General features: G+C 37.8%; 1 protein-coding gene across 1 annotated transcript in view; it reads right to left on the bottom strand.

The window, feature by feature from the left end:
• Positions 1-19467, bottom strand: part of DMD (dystrophin) — a 2123521-nt gene that overhangs the window by 636105 nt on the left and 1467949 nt on the right. The window contains exon 52 of the mRNA XM_060138437.1: positions 10368-10485. Within this exon, the coding sequence (XP_059994420.1) occupies positions 10368-10485 (118 nt within the window). The remainder of the gene's footprint in view (positions 1-10367; positions 10486-19467) is intronic.

The raw sequence follows: 19467 nt of genomic DNA, 5'->3' as shown, positions 1-19467 counted from the left end.
CAGGAGGGTTGGTCCTCATGACAGGACTAGTGTTCTTATTAGAAGATGGAGAGAGCAGAGCTTTCTGCTCTCTGAGAATTGGCCCTCTGCAAGCTAGGAAGGGGCTCTCACCAGGAACCGAATCTGCTGGTACTTTCATCTTGGACTTCGCAGCCTCCAGAACTGTGAGAAATAAATGTCTATTATATAATCTACACAGTCTACAGTATTTTGTCACAGCAGCCCAAGATGGCCAAGACACTGTTATTTTTGTAGTGATTTGCCATTTGAAAAGGGCTTTTCCTGATGTCACTCCACTTAATCCTAATAGCAATCTGGTACAGAAGGCATCAGGGGCCCAATTTTACAGATGAGGAAACAAAGGGTCAGAGAGACTAAATAATTTGCCAAGGGTCCTGTTGTCATTAAACAGCAGAGCCAGGACTTAAAGCACATCTTCCCATCTTAGATTCATTGCTTTTAGCACCACATTACTCTTAGAATGAAACTAAGGAAAGACATTCTTACGTGTTTGTCTCACAAACATAAAAGTAATCGTCATCCTCATCCCACAACCAACTGCTAGCTGCCTAGGTCGTTCTGGTAGGCCTCCAAAACTCAAGAGCTTTCTTTCCAAAACCCATCTTCTCCATGGGGAGCTAGGCTGAGTGGATCTGAGATAATTATCAACATGTCAAGCAGCTACAGAACAGTGTTGGTGGGTTATAGTATGAATTCTGAGGCTAGGTCACAAACAGCATTACAGCTTCTGCCTTGTACTCCTGCTTTACTTATTCTTGAAGCCAGCCACAAAGTTGCAGGAATACTCAAGCAGTCCCATGGAGAAGCTCATGTAGAGAAGAACCAGCTAGACAGCACCACCTCACAAACAGCATGAGTGAGCCACCTTGGGAGTGAATCCTCCAGCCCCAGTCAAGCTTTCACATGACTGCAGCCCCAGGTGACTACTGTCTGCAACCTCACGAGAAATCCCCAAGACAGAACTACTCAACCAAGTCACTTGTGATTTCCTGACCTAGAGAACCTGTGAGAGGTAATAAATGATTGTTGCCGTTTTAAGGCATTAAGCTTTGGGGTTGTTTTGCAGCAGGAGGTAACCACAAACTCCTTTTCTTGGCTAAAGTAGAATGAGCCCAGCTCTGTCCTTTGCATGTAGAAAGTTCACAACCCATTAATCCTCCTTACTTCATGAATGCTTCCCTTAAGGCAGGTACAGCAGAATAAAGACTAGTGGCAAACAAGTTGTTACGCTGCTTCAAATGATTAATGAGGGCATTTGTTAAAGAAAGAAATGGTAGATCTCAAATAACCCCTACACTCTTCCAACACCTGAGGAGAGGTGAGGGAATCTTTTAGGAGCAGCCCATAGCACATATCTAACCCTTGGCTTAGATTCATCTAAAGTGCATGGCACACCAGGGAGTAACAGCCCTCCCTATGCCCGGAGGTACCAAAATATAAGAGAAATTCAGGTCTTTAGTTGCAATGCCCCAATATGCCATAAGATGAAAATGTTAGTCTATGAAAATCTGGAATTCCCCCTGTGAGCACATCTCTTTCTGTTCTGTATTTGTCTTATCAGCTCACTTTGTCTGAGTGTGAGATTCTTTATATTTATTCATCATCATCTTTATTCTATTATACCATAAAGAAAAAATCATTTTATTTAATTGGTTTATTTATTTAATAGTTACGTTCATCGTATTCAGTTTTTTAAACTGAATAGAGTGAATAGAACATTTGCTAATCCAAATCTGTCCCCTTAGAAAGAAACATAATGAAAAAACTAAGCAATTTGGGCTTCCCTGGTGGCGCAGTGGTTAAGAATCTGCCTGCCAATACAGGGGACACAGGTTCGAGCCCTGGTCCGGGAGGATCCCGCGTGCTGCGGAGCAACTAAGTTCATGCGCCACAACTACTGAGCCGGTGTGCCACAACTACTGAGCCTGTGCTCTAGAGCCCATGCTCTGCAACAAGAGAAGCCACCACAATGAGAAGCCCATGCACTGCAACGAAGAGTAGCCCCCGCTCTCTGCAACTAGAGGAAGCCCGCGCACAGCAACGAAGACCCAATGCAGTCAAAAATAAATAAAATAAATAATTTTTTTAAAAAAGCAATTAGTAGAAAACACTATTTATGTTCATAATTGTAGCTACATCACTTTAAATAAAATTTATTTATTTTTCCGATTACATGATCACATGAAAGATGAATAATTATATATAGTCATGGCAGCTAATTTGGATTTTAAATCCTTTTCAAATATATTTTGATATTAATCTCCTATAAAATTAAAAATGAGATACATTAAAATAAAATTATTTCATCATAGATATTTAGTATTAGTTTAACACAATATAAGAAAAATTCTATAAAGAAAAACACACCTGTTTTTTATAGGTAAAAAAATTTAATGCATGAGTTATAATTACTCTAATGGAGCTCTGAAACTTATCAAGATGTTAAAGATCATTTTTTTTTTCCATTTTTAATATATATTTCCAGGTACCCTATTGAATGGATACTAATGAAAATTAAAGGAATCATGAAATTTATATGTGAAGAAACACATGGCACTATGAACCTCACTGTGATGGTAAATTTTATATGTCAACTTGGCTAGACAATGTATCCCAGTTACTTAAGCATCACCCTAGAGGTTTCTGTAAAGGTATTTTTTAGATGTGACTAACATTTAAATCTGTAGATTCTGAGTAAAGCAGATTAGCCTCCATAATGTGGGAGGGCCTCATCCAATCAGTTGAAGTCCTTAAAAGAAAAGAGTGAGATCCCCAGAAACAGAAAAAAATTCTGCCTCCAGACGGCCTTTGGACTCAAGATTGTAGTATCAACTCTTTTCTAAGTATCCATCCTGCTGGTGTGCCATGAGACTTCATACTTCCCAGTTCCTACAGTGGCATGAGCCAATTCCTTAAAATCCCTCTCTCTTTTGCTCTTTATGAGTGTGTGTGCATTAAATAAACATAAATAAGTATATAAATAAATATATGCATATATATTATACATATATATATATATATAGAGAGAGAGAGAGAGAGAGAGAGAGAGCGCGAGAGCGAGCATGCTAGCTCTCTGGAGAATGCTAACTAAGATACTTACTATTCCTAGCAAATAACAACAGTGGAAGAAAAGATTAATAATAATAATAGGGGCTTCCCGGGTGGCGCAGTGGTTAAGAATCTGCCTGCCAATGCGGGGGAAATGGGTTTGAGCACTGGTCCTGGAAGATCCCACATGCCGGGGAGCAACTAAGCCCATGCGCTACAGCTGAGCCTGTGCTCTAGAGCCACAACTACTGAAGTCCTCGAGCCTAGAGCCTGTGCTCTGAAACAAGAGAAGCTACTGCAATGAGAAGCCCGCACAACCCAACGAAGACCCAAAGCAGCCAAAAGGAAATAAATAAATAAATTTAAAAAAATAATAGAATGTAGTAAAACTCTTATTTTTGTAGTAGGATTGAGGAAGTGATATTTCGTTTAACCCTTGGTATAACACTGAAGTCCACTGCACCAAAACTTACACTATTAGACTGGTTGGATTGCAGAAGATACAGAAAACAAAATACAGTGCATAACCTATAAACTCACTCTTCAGTGTGTGTTTGTCTAAATGCACCTATATTGCAAGTTGCCACTGGGAGGGGTGGTGCTAACTCTTCTTATCAATATATTCCTTAAATGTAAGACAAGTTCCAGGCTCTTCCTTAGGCCTGCTTTTTTTTTTCACCTGACACCCCATCTCTATGCAAGCTTAACCACTCCAGGTAACTTCCAAATCTGTGTAGAAATAACTTCACCCCTGAAATCTCCTCTTGTGTTTTCAACCATTTCTCATTCTGGACATCAGCTATATCTTAGACACATTATTTTATCACCCATAATCAACTCCTTTTCCTGAGTTTGTCTCTGGTTATATCACCATCTTCCAAAGAACTGAATCTCAAAATCTTAAGAGGTAAGCACTCTCTTAGATCTTCAATTCCACACATCCAGTCAATGTCCAAATACTGTTAATTCTAGCTGCACTGCATATCTTAATTCAGTTCTTTCTTTTCACTCCGCTGACACTGCTCTAGCTCAGGCTCTCGTGGCTCCTAACTGCTCTCACTGACTTCATTTCCTGCCTTATCCTCCACAACGTATGTGCTCACACTCACACTCACACACACACACACACTCCTACAAATTCATCTGTCACACCATTGCTAACCTAAGTCTAATTATGTATTCTCCTGTCACCCTTTCCTGAAATATCCTTCCCTCGCCAACCTCTTTCTACTTTACAACATACTAATCAAATTTATGATTTTTAGACAAAATTTAACCTCCTGGGAGCATTCCAGGACCCCCTCATTCTGATCCAATCTCCCTTTCTCTTGCACGCTCTGTCCGCATTTTGTAATACTTCTCTACAGAAGTACTTACCGTAGACTGCCTTGCCCGGATATACTTGTTCAAGTACCCACATTTGATTGTTAGCTCTTTTAAGACAAAGGCTGAATCATTCCTCCCTGTATCCCCTCCATCACCTCTGATGTTAACTTGCACAGAGGAAGCATTCAAATATTTACTGAACTGAACTCTTGGGTTGCCAGCGGCATCCTGGTGGATGTAAACTTTGAGAGCTGCTTGTAGTTATAACAGGCTGACAGCGGGTGCTACATGTCAAAAGAAGGAAATTTATATGGTTGACTCCACTTCTTCTAAAATAATCAACTCTCTACTAGACAATACCTGAGAGGAAGATATTGGCTGGCATTTCATTAGCAATAGAGATTTCATAAAAATGTGGAGAATAACAGTCTTTTTATTTCACCATGAAGCATTTCTTACATTTGGTTGCAGCAATGAATGATGGGTTGACAAAGCTGCCAAAGAACTGTCAGTTAATTCAGAAATCCTGTGAGAGTGTTTTTATTCTCATACAGTAGAGCATTCTCCTCTCTACAGCCCTGTACACCAGCTCTTTAAGCAATACGATACAAATTCATTCTCTTAAAATTTATATGATGTCACCAAATTCCTCAAAGAATTTTGGACTAGTTTGAAAAAGCCTTTGCTGAAAAAATAATTTTAAAAGAAACAACTCTCTGTTAACACTTGGTATTTTGTTTTAGAAGTTCCACCCTTGTGTTAGATAATAAAAGGCCATATATTATTTTCCCTTCATATTCTCCCAGCTCCAGTTCCTCTGTACCAGATTCATCTCATCTTGATAGTATCTACCATTTAATGAGCATCTAATATGCGCCAGGTCTTCACTTTAGAAACATCATGTAATTTTATCTTTATAATCACCCTACCAGCTTAAGTATTATTATTATCCCCACATGACAGATGACGGAACCATGGCTTAGAGAAGTGAATCTACTTGGTCAAGGTTGAACAGCTAATAGATTACTGAGGTCCACTATCCTGCACATTTCCAACACATGTAAGAGACAATCCTATAATTAGACTTGCAAATACATAGAAGACAACAATATAAATGGGAGCAGTAAAACATTATATTCATATTATAGTAAACTGAGGTCACTCCTAAAATTTTAAGTTCTCAAGTAAGTATTTCTTTCTATTTTTTGACTAACAAGCCCTTACTGTTTGATGTGCTTCAGGCTTTAGAATTATATAGACACCAGTTTAAATCCTAGTCCCTCTCATGACATTTTACTAGGACCCCAGGCATGTTATTTAAGCTCTCTGAGCTTCAGTTTTCTGTCTCTATAATAATGCCCACCTCCTAAGGTTACAGTAAATACTGAAAAGGAAATAGCTTACATCAATTGCCTTGCTTTTTGTAGTATCACTCACATGAAGGCTTTTCCAAACATTTGTTTAATTCTATTTATATATCTTATTTCATCTTTTCCAAAGCAACTTTCTCCTTTTGATCTTCTAAAACTCTCTCTCCATTTTTTTGAGGGGGTGTGGTGGGTAGTGGAAAAATCAGATAGTTACTTAAGAGCTTACTAAATGCTTTGAATGCTCTCCCACTAAGCATTCAAACAACGCAATTAGATTATAATTAAAACAACAAGAGATAACATTCACTGAACTCTTACTATGGCCAGGAGCTAAGCGCTCTTCATGTAATTAACTCATTTAATTCTCCCAACCTTGAGGTGGACAGAAGTAATCTTATTTTATAGAGCAGCAGGAAACCGAAATCAGATAGTTTACTGAGATTAGTTGTTTGTTTAGGGTCACAAAGGTACTAAGTGGCCAGCCCAGGCAGCTTGCCCTTAAAACCTATATGTGCTATTGCCACAGATCTTTAAAATGGTAATGGTGGGGATTAGGGAGGGAGAAGCTACAGAAGCAAGGTTCTCAGATACAAATGTCAGATGAGCCATGTTCACCAATATTATTTGAGGAATAAACAGAACAATAAGAGAGCAGTTCCTTTTTTCCATATCCTCCTTACTGCTATGAGAGGTATTATGGTACTAAGATTTGCAGTCGTAACGGACATGAACACGAGTTTTGCATAATTCAGAAACCTCCAAGGAAGCAATTTTAAATCCTTCTTATCTCTTTTTGATCTCCTGACCTAGCCCTTTTACAGAAGAAAATGACCAGGAATGGATGACACATTCAGCAACTGAAGGAAAATGAGCAGTTTGACCATCAGAAACAGCAAGGAGAAATTTTTACCTGAATGCTCTTAGAATGAAATTTATTCTTTCACCTAGATTATTGCAACATGATTTCCAACAATATAATCACCTGAAAACAACAGATACCATGGAAACAGTTTTATACAGTGAAACATGGTTGGTATTTTGCAGCCCCAGCTACTAGTAGAGAAGAATTGCTTTTTACTGGCCTTTTCTCTTGACAGAATATAATAACTATGTACAGATTTCCCCAGCTGTTCAAAGTTATGAACTGGGATTCATCAAGGAGGGAGCCATGTTTCAATATAGTACTATATACTTACTGAATATTTTTCTTTATTTAGCTGATTCCTTTTTAAGTATTTCTAGAAGTTTCAGGGCAATAAAAAAGGAATACTGAAATCTTCAAATAAGAAAATACAATTTTATGAGCAAGTATCTTATTTCTACACGTTCCCTGAAAACCAAATCTATACTAAGAAAAATTCTATTTTGAACATGATTGGAACTTTATGAGTACTCAATCTCCATCCCATTTTATTGATTTCAAATGGAGAGATAAACTGAAGTATAGCAGGGCTGCAAATGACATTGTTTAGATAAACATATCTTGTCAGAATTATCCTGCTACCAGCATTAGAGGCTCCAGGCATATTGAGAACTAAGATTCTGGCTTAGGCTCTAAACAAGAAACACGACATGTCTCAACAGACAGCTGATTTTAAGAAAATGCTTTTTTGGACCATTTGAGTTGGAACCTTTCCACTATGCTGCAAATATTCATAAAGGCATTCATTCCTAAAAGACAAAAGCTTAGAAAAGCAGAACTATTCAAATCACTGGATATTAGCAGAGATATACAAAACTGCCCTCCAGTCACTCAGTTTTAATTTACATCATGAAAAAAAGTCGATACAATATTTAAAAAAGATTGCAAGGGATAATGGAAAATGTTTAGACAAAGCTGAATGGATATTGTAAAATAAATGAGTGTTATTTTCCTCTTGGGGGAAAAAAAGAAGGTTTTTTCATTGGTAAAATAACAAATGACTTTCTATATAGTATGTTTGGATTTGTATAAACACCTTAGCCCAATTTCCATATTTCTCAGGCAAGAAACAGAGCACTTAACTGTGTAGTGGGAATCCAGTCTCATAAATCACTCACTCTTTTAGGCCTGTGTGTATCAACCTGGTTGGGGAAGCCTCATGGTTCCAGTCTGAGGGAGGAACATTCTACTATATCAGTTGGACAGCTATCTATGTTGGTCATTACAAGGCAATTTTGCTCTTGTATTGCTGGTTTTAGAAATGGCATTCTATACATTACACAGAAGTGCATTCTTCTTCTCCAAATTAGCTGTGGAAGAGACCGACTAGTTTCTTGCCAAATTAATTTCTCTTCTTCCTGGGCTCAACACTGGACATTATTTTCCAGATTCCCTTGCAGTTAGATGTGGCCATGTGACAAGTTCCAGCCAACAGATTATGAACAAAGTAATGTGTACGACTTCCAGGCCTGGCTCATAATAAATGCCAACGGTCAATACTCGTTCCCCACCTGCCCGTTAAATGCATAACACTTTGATGTTCTGGATACAAAGGTTGGAAGGGGCTTGGGCTCCTGAATGACTTCATTAAGTGCTGCTTACTTTGGAATACACCAGAATAAAAAGTGAACTTATACTGTGGTAAACTACCAAGATTTGAGAGCTTACCTGTTACAGTGGCCACTGCCACCTAACTAATACATTAGCATATATCCAAATACATTGTTTAATCAACAATAATTAAAATTTCAAAATCAAGAAGAGTCTAGTTTAATTAATATTCACTACAACTGAAAGGGGAAATGTCTCCAGGAAGTCAATCAAAACATCCGTAATTGCCGACTGAAACCGTCTTTAGTCCTAGCAGTCCTAGTGATTCAGGTCATTAACAAAAACATCAAAACAAGGTGGGAAGTGGTAAACATTCTGAAAGGAACACACACTTCTAAGCCAGAAAGGGACATCTGCAAATTCTAAGCTCTGTTCTTTGATTATTTTGTAAGCTTGAACAATTTAACCATTCTCAGAAACTGTTTCCTCGTCTATAAAATGGGGATTATGAAATTTAGCTGACAGGATTTTGTAAAGGGTTTACACACACACGCACAAATACACACACCACACACAACATGTGCTGCCTGATACCTGGGAGGTACTCAATAAAATAAGAGCTATTATCACTATGTACCTAATAAATGTAAGTATGACTAATAATATTTTCCAAATATTAACCTTCGATTCTGGTCACTCTTTCCCCTCCCCCAACATACTGGCAGCCAGACATTCTGCTTCTACTTCCTTAGGAAAGTGTTGACACAACAGAATGTATATTATGAAGACACAGACTCTTGGTTTTTAAGTTTCAAAAGCCTAGGCCTGGTATAAGACAAAAGCTTAGGAAGGAAAAAAGGATGATTAAACGAAGGTTTTCCCTACCCTTGCACTAGAAAAGATTCCTCTGGATGTGGGAGGGGAAACGAGCGGGCATTGCAGGGGAAGTAAGAAAATTTAATATTGATATGTATCCCTGGAGGGAAAGGAGGTGGAAGGAAGGGAGGAAACCCAGGGAAATCCAAGAGAATCTGATAGCAGAGGTGACCTGGGCCTTATTTCTGAGGAGAGCCTCTGACGAAAACAGGACGGAAAGCAGTTTCCCTTACCCTTCCCTCTATCCCTCTTCCTGACCTCATGCACAATCACTCTGAATCATCCCGTATAAAGAAGAGTAGGTGCAATGTCTAGGCACATGGGCCTTAAACAGCCTCTCAAAGTTCCCACCCACCCCAGTATGGCATGAGGAATGGTACAACGATCTCTGATATTACACAATGAGGGCATCCAAGCAGCAGAGAGACGTCTAGATCTGAAAGTGCCACTGCAGACAGGAAACAAAGATGGTCCAGGAAGCAACTCCCTGCTTGAACCAACAACCAAGGATATGAGCAAAGAGAATGGCATCTCCATGGATGCCAGCCCAGATCAATGACAAGTGAGGAGCAAATGTTCTGCCACAGCCATGCTCACCACAGCAGCCCCCCGCTATGCTTTGCGACTACATAAGTCTGGATTGATGAAAATTATATTTTCTCTATTCCAGAGAATTACATTCAGTTATTGAAAGATAACATTATGGACTAAAAATCTTAGTTACAATAGTTTTTTCTTTGTAATTTGAGTTTTTTAATTACTGCAAAATATTGGAGATTTTTTAAACATCTTTATTGCAGTATAATTGCTTTACAATGGTGTGTTAGTTTCTGCTTTATAACAAAGTGAATCAGTTATACATATATATATGTCCCCATATCTCTTCCCTCTTGCATCTCTCTCCCTCCCACCCTCCCTATGCCACCCCTCTAGGTGGTCACAAAGCACCGAGCTGATCTCCCTGTGCTGTGCGGCTTCTTCCCACTAGCTATCTATTTTACCTTTGGTAGTGTATGTATGTCCATGCCCCTCTCTCGCTTTGTCACAGCCTACCCTTGCGGCTCCCCATATCCTCAAGCCCATTCTCTAGTAGGTCTGTGTCTTTATTCCCGTCTTACCCCTACAATAGTTTTAATATACAACTGTTGAGACTATTTTTATAAACGTGATGGAGGTTTATGAACTTAAGTCATTATAGAAACTTTTCGTACATGTTTCCTTAAGTTTCACGTGCCCGTTACGAAAAGACTTACTTCGATCAGTAATGACTGTCCTAGCCTCTTGATTGCTGGTCTTGTTTTTCAAATTCTGGGCAGCAGTAATGAGTTCTTCCAACTGGGGGCGCCTCTGTTCCAAATCCTGCAGTGTCGCCTGAAGGAACAGATATAACAATATTGAGGTTCTCCAGCACTGTGCATTCCTTTAATGGAATACAAAGAAAAGTGTAATTTTCAAACCAACCAAAGCACTTTTAGAAATAAAAAAAGATGTTACTAGATATAAATCTCTAACGTATAAGGCTTTACAGAGAGCAATTTAACAAGAAATGTGTTTCATTTTTAGATATCAAAACTATTTCAAGTGAAAATCTTGATTATGGATTTGCTCTACTATTTAAGAGATTAGACGGCGTCATTTCAGAGTACCTGGGTTTACTTAAACCAACATATGAGTGCCATGAGTAAAAAAAATGTAATTTTGAATTATGACAATGTATTTAAGAGAAAGACACTTATTTATACTTGTAATCTCATTCTGTGCAGTGTCAAAATTAAGGTGTATATTTTAGAAACAGAAAAAGCAGAGAAGTGATTTAAGAGATATAACTTACTTAACTTCTTTGTACCTGAAACTCCTCACCTATAAAATGAGGTGATGTAGATGAGCTAAATTACTCTTTCCCCAAAATCGACTCCAGTAACAATCACCTGATTCCTTTGCCTCACTTCTGAGTGAATGAATTAGATGGCAGGAGGAGGGCTGGAAATCTGCATTTTTAACAAATTCTCTGCTTAATTTTTATGATCAGGCAAGTTTGGAAAGCATCAGGCTAGAAGTTAATATTTGTATTCTGTACTACAACTGACTTTAATACTGCTATGATAAAAGTACCAAAGACAATGAAGCCAACAAATATATGTATGTGGGGCTGCACCCGGCAGGCCTACAAAGCCTGCGCTTGCCCAGCTTCAAGACTGAAGAAGGAGCCTGGAGTCAGCAACAGAGACATCAGTGGTTTAATGGATGGGGGAGCTGACCTGTCTGAAGGAACGTCTTGGAGGCAACACCCCAGCGTGTGTAGCAGACAGCAGGCAGGACATGGCGGCAGTCTTCACTCCCAGTGGGAGTGGGCCAGTTAGAGGGGAATTGACATCAGGTGGGCTCATTAGTTACCAGGGAAACCAGCAGAGGGGCACGCCCCTCACCGCCCCTTTGATGAAAACAATCACCAGCTGGGGCCTGGGGCAAGCATGCAGGAAGGTCGGTCACGTGGATAAGATACAGGCGAAACAGGCACTGGTCGGGCAGGGGATGTACAGAGAGCAAGACAACAGCCATCTTGAGTGGTCTGACCATACAATATATATTTAATTATAGGTAGCAACGTCCTCCTTCCCTCAAGTGTCCATCTATTGACTCTGTCATCTACTCTCTCTACACTAAGGGCACAAATCCCAGTGATATTTACAAAGAAGTTTCGGGAAAAGTAAGGTATCTCCCTTGTTCTTGTACTAAAACCGAATACATTTTATTGGTTGTTATTAGTTTAAAACCAGTATGTGACAGATGTTTTACACGTTTTCTCATTTTTCGTCTCCTAATAACCACACTAATAACTAAGCCAGAAGTCTTTATGGTTTTAAATCTTATGCTCTTTCTACTACCACATGAGGCCAATGAAAGTGAAGAGGTGAAATGTGGTAGATGGTAATGTTTATGAACATCAGTTATCTACTATGCCCTGGTGCTGATTTTCTAAACACTTTTGTATTTAGAAAGGCCAAATTTTTATCATTCTGTAGTGTTTTTCTGTGAAGAGGTAGGGAGATAGGCCTCGTGATTTGAGCTCAATTGCTTTTAGTAGTGTTAAAATAATGGGAAGAACTTATCCAAACATCACACATCTATTTTGAGCGTTTTCGCCTCTCTACCGAAAAACTGGAGGGGTTAACTTTTAACAAATTTTCCACATTTGTAAGCTGTGATTGCTCAGAAGAAAAATCCAATTTTCAGGTTCCTAACTTTTATGGTTTCTTTACACAAAAGTGTGTTTGAAATATGGAACAAGTTGCCAAAGACAGCTATTGACGTGAGTGGCGTAAGTCAGCTGGAGAGTACTGAATAAATTCTAAAGTAGGAGCATATAGTAGCAGACAGATTTTACGAAATCAGATGTCTTCCAGGATTAGAATGTTACACTCTGGTCACCTGTGACACGGCAAGCTCAGAAGGTACTTTGGAATTCCTGACTCTTAAATGTTTAATACATTTTTAAATAATAGATTTTTAAAAAAGACTTACCCAGAAACCATAAAGTCAATTCTTCCCCTCTATATACACGTAGCTAGCCAAGTACACAAATTCATTCATTTACTCACTCACCTTTTTCATTTTATAAATATCAAGTGTAGGCACTGTTTTAGGTGTTATGGATATAGCAGTGAATGAATACATTAAGTTTGTTTTATGCAATTTAAATAAAATTTTGTGTTTTTTGATACTTGGACACTTTTATATAGCAAAGATTATCTTTCTCATCATTTTTTCTTTGATTTAATATTAATCCACCCTCAAACAACCAGGCCATTCTTTGCTTCTAAATTCTGGATACATAACCCAATGATGGCTATACTTTTCCCATTCTTTTAGGATTATAAAGTTCGTTTAAGAAGTATGTTGTAGAAGTAACTTGATCAACTTTAATCTGAACCTTAACCAGGCTCTAAATTAAACCTGACCACAATGAACAGCTTTTACTGCTGAAATGAGCAAGCATGTCAATTTAGACTTAAAACCAGCCATTTTCCTCTCTAATGAACAAAATAGGTCTCAGGATACTGTGAAACCTGTTCTCTAGTTGGGTAATTCTCTAATTCTGCTGACAGACACATGCTTTATCAGCACCTGAGAAGATTCTTAATGACATCCTTAGAAGCAGCTCCTTAAAAATCTAAGGAGATTCACAACTGCAATAAAACTATGCCTTTCTAAGATTTCAAACAAAACTGTAACTTTATCCCACTTTTTGGTCAACACATACAAACGTCCATTTCAAAAAAGAAAATGTACAATAATAATAATTATGTGTGTATGTATATATATGGAATTTATGAGATGCTAATATGCTAATTAAATAGTGGTTTCTCAGTAGACCAGAATGGGAATTTTCTTCTTCCATTTTCCTTCCAGAAATAAAGGGAAGGATCTGAATATGGCATTCATTTAATATTTTTTTAAGATATTATACAAACAGTGACTGAAATACCTTCTTGCTAAAAAACAGGACACATGCACGCAATGAGAGGAACAATTATTTTTTCTTTTCATTTGGTTTTCTTTTGAGTGTACTCTATTTATTTGCTATTACAATTTCTTTAATTTTATAATCCCATAACTTCTCAAATACAATGACCTTCATCTCTATTCCACTGAGCCACCCACAGATGAGAGAACACCTTACGTCTAATCATTACTCAAACTACCCACTTCCCAAATATCCATCTACAAAATTCTGTTCTCTGCCCCCAATCTGGTGCTCATACCAGATGCTACTCTCTCAGAAACACTGTTTCTACTCTAATCTTCATCCTCATATGACCTCCAGTTGTCTTCTATTGTTCAGTTTCTTTATTCTAGGTTTAGTGGTCTATATTTGTCACACTAAACAAGTAGAATGCTAATTAGGCTTATTTTTCTGATATGAGCTCAGATACTTCTAACTTAAGTGAACAAAACTAGAACTATTACATGCTTAACAGTAACTAAGCATGATAATTGAGCACGTCTACAGGGATCTATCATTCTGGAAGAAACAAACATAAGGGAAGAAAGGAATCAGTGCTATTTCTAAGGAGTCATAAGCCAGCTACCGGGCTCTACTAAAAACAGCTTACCCCTTGGAGATGAGAATTCATCATGGATTCCACTAGCTGAGCAAAGATGGAGAAAAAAAAAATCTTCAAATACAAAGTGAATCAAAAGTCGTTAATCCTACCAAGTCTCCCCAGGGTTGACAGAAATGGTTATGAATAGCAGTTCTGTGAAAAAGAGAGTTAAAGGATGGAGCCATGCATACTAGAAGTAGGTTATTTTAGGCTCTTAGAAAGAATTACAGTTCGTAATGCTATTTGTTAAAATACTACCTAAATAATACTCAAATAGAAAACTCTATATGTGTAGTTGAATATTTAGTATTTATATGTCTTAGACCTTAACCAGAAACTTGTTATATTTTTAGTATTTTTCTACAAAAATCAACAATCTTCACATAGTTAACTTTAGAACAAAGGCCCATGGTGATTTTCACTTGTTGCCATTTTCAGGAAATAAGCATGAATTCAACTTACATGTAATGTAAAAATGGAGACCTTATAGTCTTTTATTTACAATTTTAAAAATTAACATTAAAGATTGACAAGGTGAGACAGTTTACAGAACTACTTTATGTATGGAAGAAAATAAGCATTTAAGTCAGGTAGGTCCTAAATTGTAGCCTTTCTAGTAACTGAAAGAGATTTACCCGTGCGGATGCTAATCATCTGTCTAGCTTTCAACTGCCTCCTGGAGGGCCTTAATTCTGGCTTCTATTCTTGCATTCGGCTGCCTCTCCAAATACATTGGCTAAACCCAAAGTTGTCTTTCTTGTCCTCCACTTCCTCACTTCTCATTTACATTTTAAACTGGCCTGGATATTTTCCTGCTGGGCATAACTTTTCTACTTCTCTGAATGTTCTACCAGCATCTCGGTTGGCAACTTCTTCACAAGCACCTTCTAACTGTGGTTATCCTTTTGTCCTTCATTCACTCAAGAAATACTTTTTATAAAAGCATTTTACTTTTATATAATCTAGAAGTTACAGAAAATTTGTAAGAATGGTCAAAGAACTCACACATACCCTTCACCCAGATTCACTAATTGTCAATAGTTTGCCACATTTTATCATTTATCATTCTATCATTACATATACACATAATATCTGTATATGTAATATTATATATATTCTCTTCTGAACCATTTGCGAATAATCTGCAGATAGCATGCCCTTTACTCCTAGATATTTCAGTGTTTATTTTTTGGAAACAAATGCACTCTCTTACATAACCTCAGCTCAATTTCTAGTTCAGGAAATTTAACATGGCTTTAGTATGATAATCTAATCTACATTCTTTATTCATAGTATAAAAAGTACTCCTTTAATTGCCTTTCATTTACTGGTCCAGCCTCATGCATTGCATTTAGTTGTCCTATCTATTTAGTCACCTTTAATCTGAAATAGTTCTTTGCCTTTCTTTGAACTTCATATCGCTGATGATTTTGAAGAATACAAGCCAGGTATTTTGTAGAATGTACCCCAATTTGGGTTTCAGCAAATACTCTTATATATTTATGTTATGTCAGTCATTGAGCTAGTCATAGGAGATATAGCAGAGAAGGAGGAAAAATTATTATTCTCAAGTGAAAAATGAACTAGTAGTGAGGAGAGGCAGTAAATAAGCAATTATAATAAACTGAGGTGAGTATTACAATAGGGGTAGCACAGGGAGTTGTCAAAGCATACAGCAGAGATATCTAACCAAATTTAGGGTGTCAAGGAGAGTCTTCTGAAAGAAGTGGAGCTGGTTCTCAGCTCTTCTTTATCTAAACTACACAATTTTCTTGTGTGCCTAACCTCCATTTTTTAAAGTTTTTTTCAGCTTTATTTTGGTAGATTTGACAAATAGAAATTGTATATAAAAGTATACAACTTGTTTTGATATATGTATACATTGTGAAATGATCAAACTAGTTAACATATCCATTATCTCACAGTTACCTTTTGTGTGTGTGTGTGTGTGTGTGTGTGTGTGTGTGAGATGAGGACACTTAAGATCTATGCTCTTAGCAAATTTCAAGTGTACACTCTTAGTAACTATAGTTACCATGCTTTACATTAGACATCTAGAACTTATTCATCTTATAACTGGAAGTTTGTAGCCTATGACCAACATCATCCCATTTCCCTTATCCCACAGCTCTTGACAACCATCATTCTACTCTGTTTCTCAGAGTTCAACTGTTTTTAGATTCCACATATAAATAAGATTTTACAGTATTTGTCTTTCTGTGTTTGGCTTATTTCACTTAGTATAATGTCTTCCAAGTTCATCCATGCTGTCAAAAATGGCAGGATTTCCCCCTTCTTAAGGCTTAATAATATCCAATGTATATACACCTAGACCACAATTTCTTTATCCATTCATCCACTGATGGACATTTAAGTTGTTTACATATCTTGGCTTCTGTGAATAATGCTGCAGTGAATATGGGAGTGCAGATATCTCTTTGGGATCCCGACTCCATTTCCTTTAGATATAAACCCAGAAGTGAGACTGCTGGATCATATGGTATTTCTATTTTTAATCTTCTGAGGAACCTCGTTACCAACAGTGTACGAGGGTTCCCTTTTCTCCATACCCTCACCAACAGTTGTAATCTCTTGTCTTTTTGATAATAGCCATTCTAACAGGTGTGAGGTAATTTTCATTACCTCACACCTGGTAGATTTGCATTTCCCTGATGATGAGTGACGTTGAGCACCTTCTCATAGACCCGTTGGTCATTTGGATGTCTTCTTTGGAAAAATGTTTATTCAGGTCCTCTGCCCAATTTTAAATCTGATTATTATTATTTTACTCTTGAGTTGTATGAGTTTCCTTATACATTTTGGATCTTAAACCCTTATCAGATACATGGTTTGCAAATACTTCCTCTCATTCCATAGGTTGCCTTCTCATTCTGCTGATTTTTTCCTTTGCTGTGCATAAGCATTTTTAGTTTGATGCAATCCCACTAGTCTATTTTTGCTTTTGTTGCCTGTGATTTTGGTGTCATATCCAAAAAAATAATTGCCTAGGCTAATGTCAAGAAGCTTTCTTCCTGTTTTCTTCTAGTAGTTTTACGCTTTCATGTCTTTAAGTGCCATTGCTGCTAATTCCCACTGTGGTGGCCCCGAGAAAGTGCACGCCTTTTATGACTGAGATCTAAATGACTGAGGACTTTAGCTGCTGCGTTTGGAAATCCATCACTACATTGGAGAGAAGAAGCCAAGCCTCCCACAGACTGCTCCCCACCAATGACTGAATGTGATGAAGATACTAAAGCAGAGTCTTTCTTGGGAGAGCTGGGGCTCCTCTGGCTGACTGCAGCTCCATGTCTCCCTGACAGATTTGCTGAACCTTCCTCAGACTGTACACTGGGGTACTTCTACCCAATTTTCTCTCCATTTTTCCTTCATTTCGTGTCAGACTTGCATTTTGGTCTAATGGCTGTCCCACCTTCCCTGGCTTCCTGTCTATTTCCTTTCACATTGATATTATCTCTAATAAAATAATTTCCTGTTTAATCCTGTCTTAGGACATTTAAACTTAGGCCCCAACTAACACACCCACTTTAGCCCTTCTAATCCCTAAACCTCTCATCAGTTCTTCAGATCCACATAATATGGTGACTCCATGATATTACCACCTGGATGTATAGTTCACAATTTCTGGACATTATTAATATACCTCTTAAGATTCAAGTGAATTAGTATTTTTAAATTAGCTGTATTAAAAACCACTGCTACTTTTTTTTTTAAAGGGCATGACCATTATTTTCAACGAGCCTAGATGTTAACTGAAGGAAAACAAGATTATTTATGTGTGTTACATGGTGATGGGGATGGTTCCGTTCTACGCCTGTAGCTCAAGAACACTGGGATATCAAAGCAAGACACCAGGAATCCTGAAAGACATGACAAAAGGAACTTTGAGGCAAGTTTTCTGACTACGGAAGATAGCAAAGCTAAGACAAAAAAAAAATAAAGTCTTTCTGAGTCAGAATTGCCCTGGGTAGGCAGAGACCTCAAGCAGGGCCAGCTTCACAGGCATGCAACTTAAAAGTAGCTGCACTGGGCTCTGCAAATAGAAGGGCCCCTTACTTGGTTTCCACTGCTGTTGCTCTCTTGAAATTCTTTATTATTTTTTAACAAGGGGCCCTGCATTTTCATTTGTCATTGGGGCTCACAAATTATGTAGCCAATCCTGACCTTAACCCTGAAGTGAGCAGAGAATAATAGTTGTGTATCTTGCCTGAAGTGATGGCCAAGAACACACTTAAATGCAAATTATGTCAATCAGATGCCTCTTGCTTAGTTCCTGAGAATTTGTTCTAAATTTCTGTAAGGAGCAATCATGAAGCTAAAAAATACATATTTGAGAAAAAAAATATATTTTGGTCAGGAAAAGCAGAACAGGACACTTGGCAGTCCTCTGAGATGGGACCCTTTTACTACCAATGGTTATTGGGGAAGCAAAGTCACTGTGATTGTAGGAGAAGTGAAACAGGGGACTTGACCTATCCCAAAAGTGGTGAATCATCTGAGAAAATAATTTGGGACCAAAAGGGGAACCTGTGGTTCCGGCAACAATAATGGCCACTGGGATCTCAAATTCCATTTCACGTTTTAGCTAAGTATTAGTTTTACCTAAGGCTAGGGTGGCCCTGGGAAATACACCTGGGAAACAGCTAATCCCACAGTTACTAACCTGCAAATGCCAAGCACTCGGCTAATACACATAGAAAGATAAAACCTGGACTCTTTTCTCAAGGAACTCATAATCTAGCAAAAACTAAAGACTCATAAAGAACTAATACAGTGGGAAGTAATATTAACAACAACAACAATACTTGCTATTGAGCACTTACTGTGCACCAGAAGAATCTACCACGGATTAGTGGTTACGGGAATGGATTCTGGAGTAAGGCTGCCTGGGTTTGAATCCTGGCTGCCATCTACTTGGTTTCTTATTTTCAGCAAGTTATTTAACTACTCTCTTCTTTATTTCTACCACTAAAATGAAAATAATAAGAGTACCTACCTCTTAAGTTTGTTATGAGAATTACTCGGGTTAATATTTATAAAATGCTTGGAACATTTCTTGTTGCATAATAAGAACAAAGTTCTAAAGACAAATTTAATTAATTTCATCTTCATCATACTCTAAGAGGTAGGTACTATTTGCTTCTTTTATTATCCCTAGTTTACAGATAAGGAAAATGAAAGTAAAGGAAGCAATTTGTCCAGGATCACAGGTTAATAAGTGGTAGAACTT

The sequence above is a fragment of the Lagenorhynchus albirostris genome, chromosome X (assembly GCF_949774975.1).
Source record: "Lagenorhynchus albirostris chromosome X, mLagAlb1.1, whole genome shotgun sequence".
In the NCBI taxonomy this organism is placed as follows: domain Eukaryota; kingdom Metazoa; phylum Chordata; class Mammalia; order Artiodactyla; family Delphinidae; genus Lagenorhynchus; species Lagenorhynchus albirostris.
This window is presented reverse-complemented; position numbering and strand designations above follow the sequence as displayed.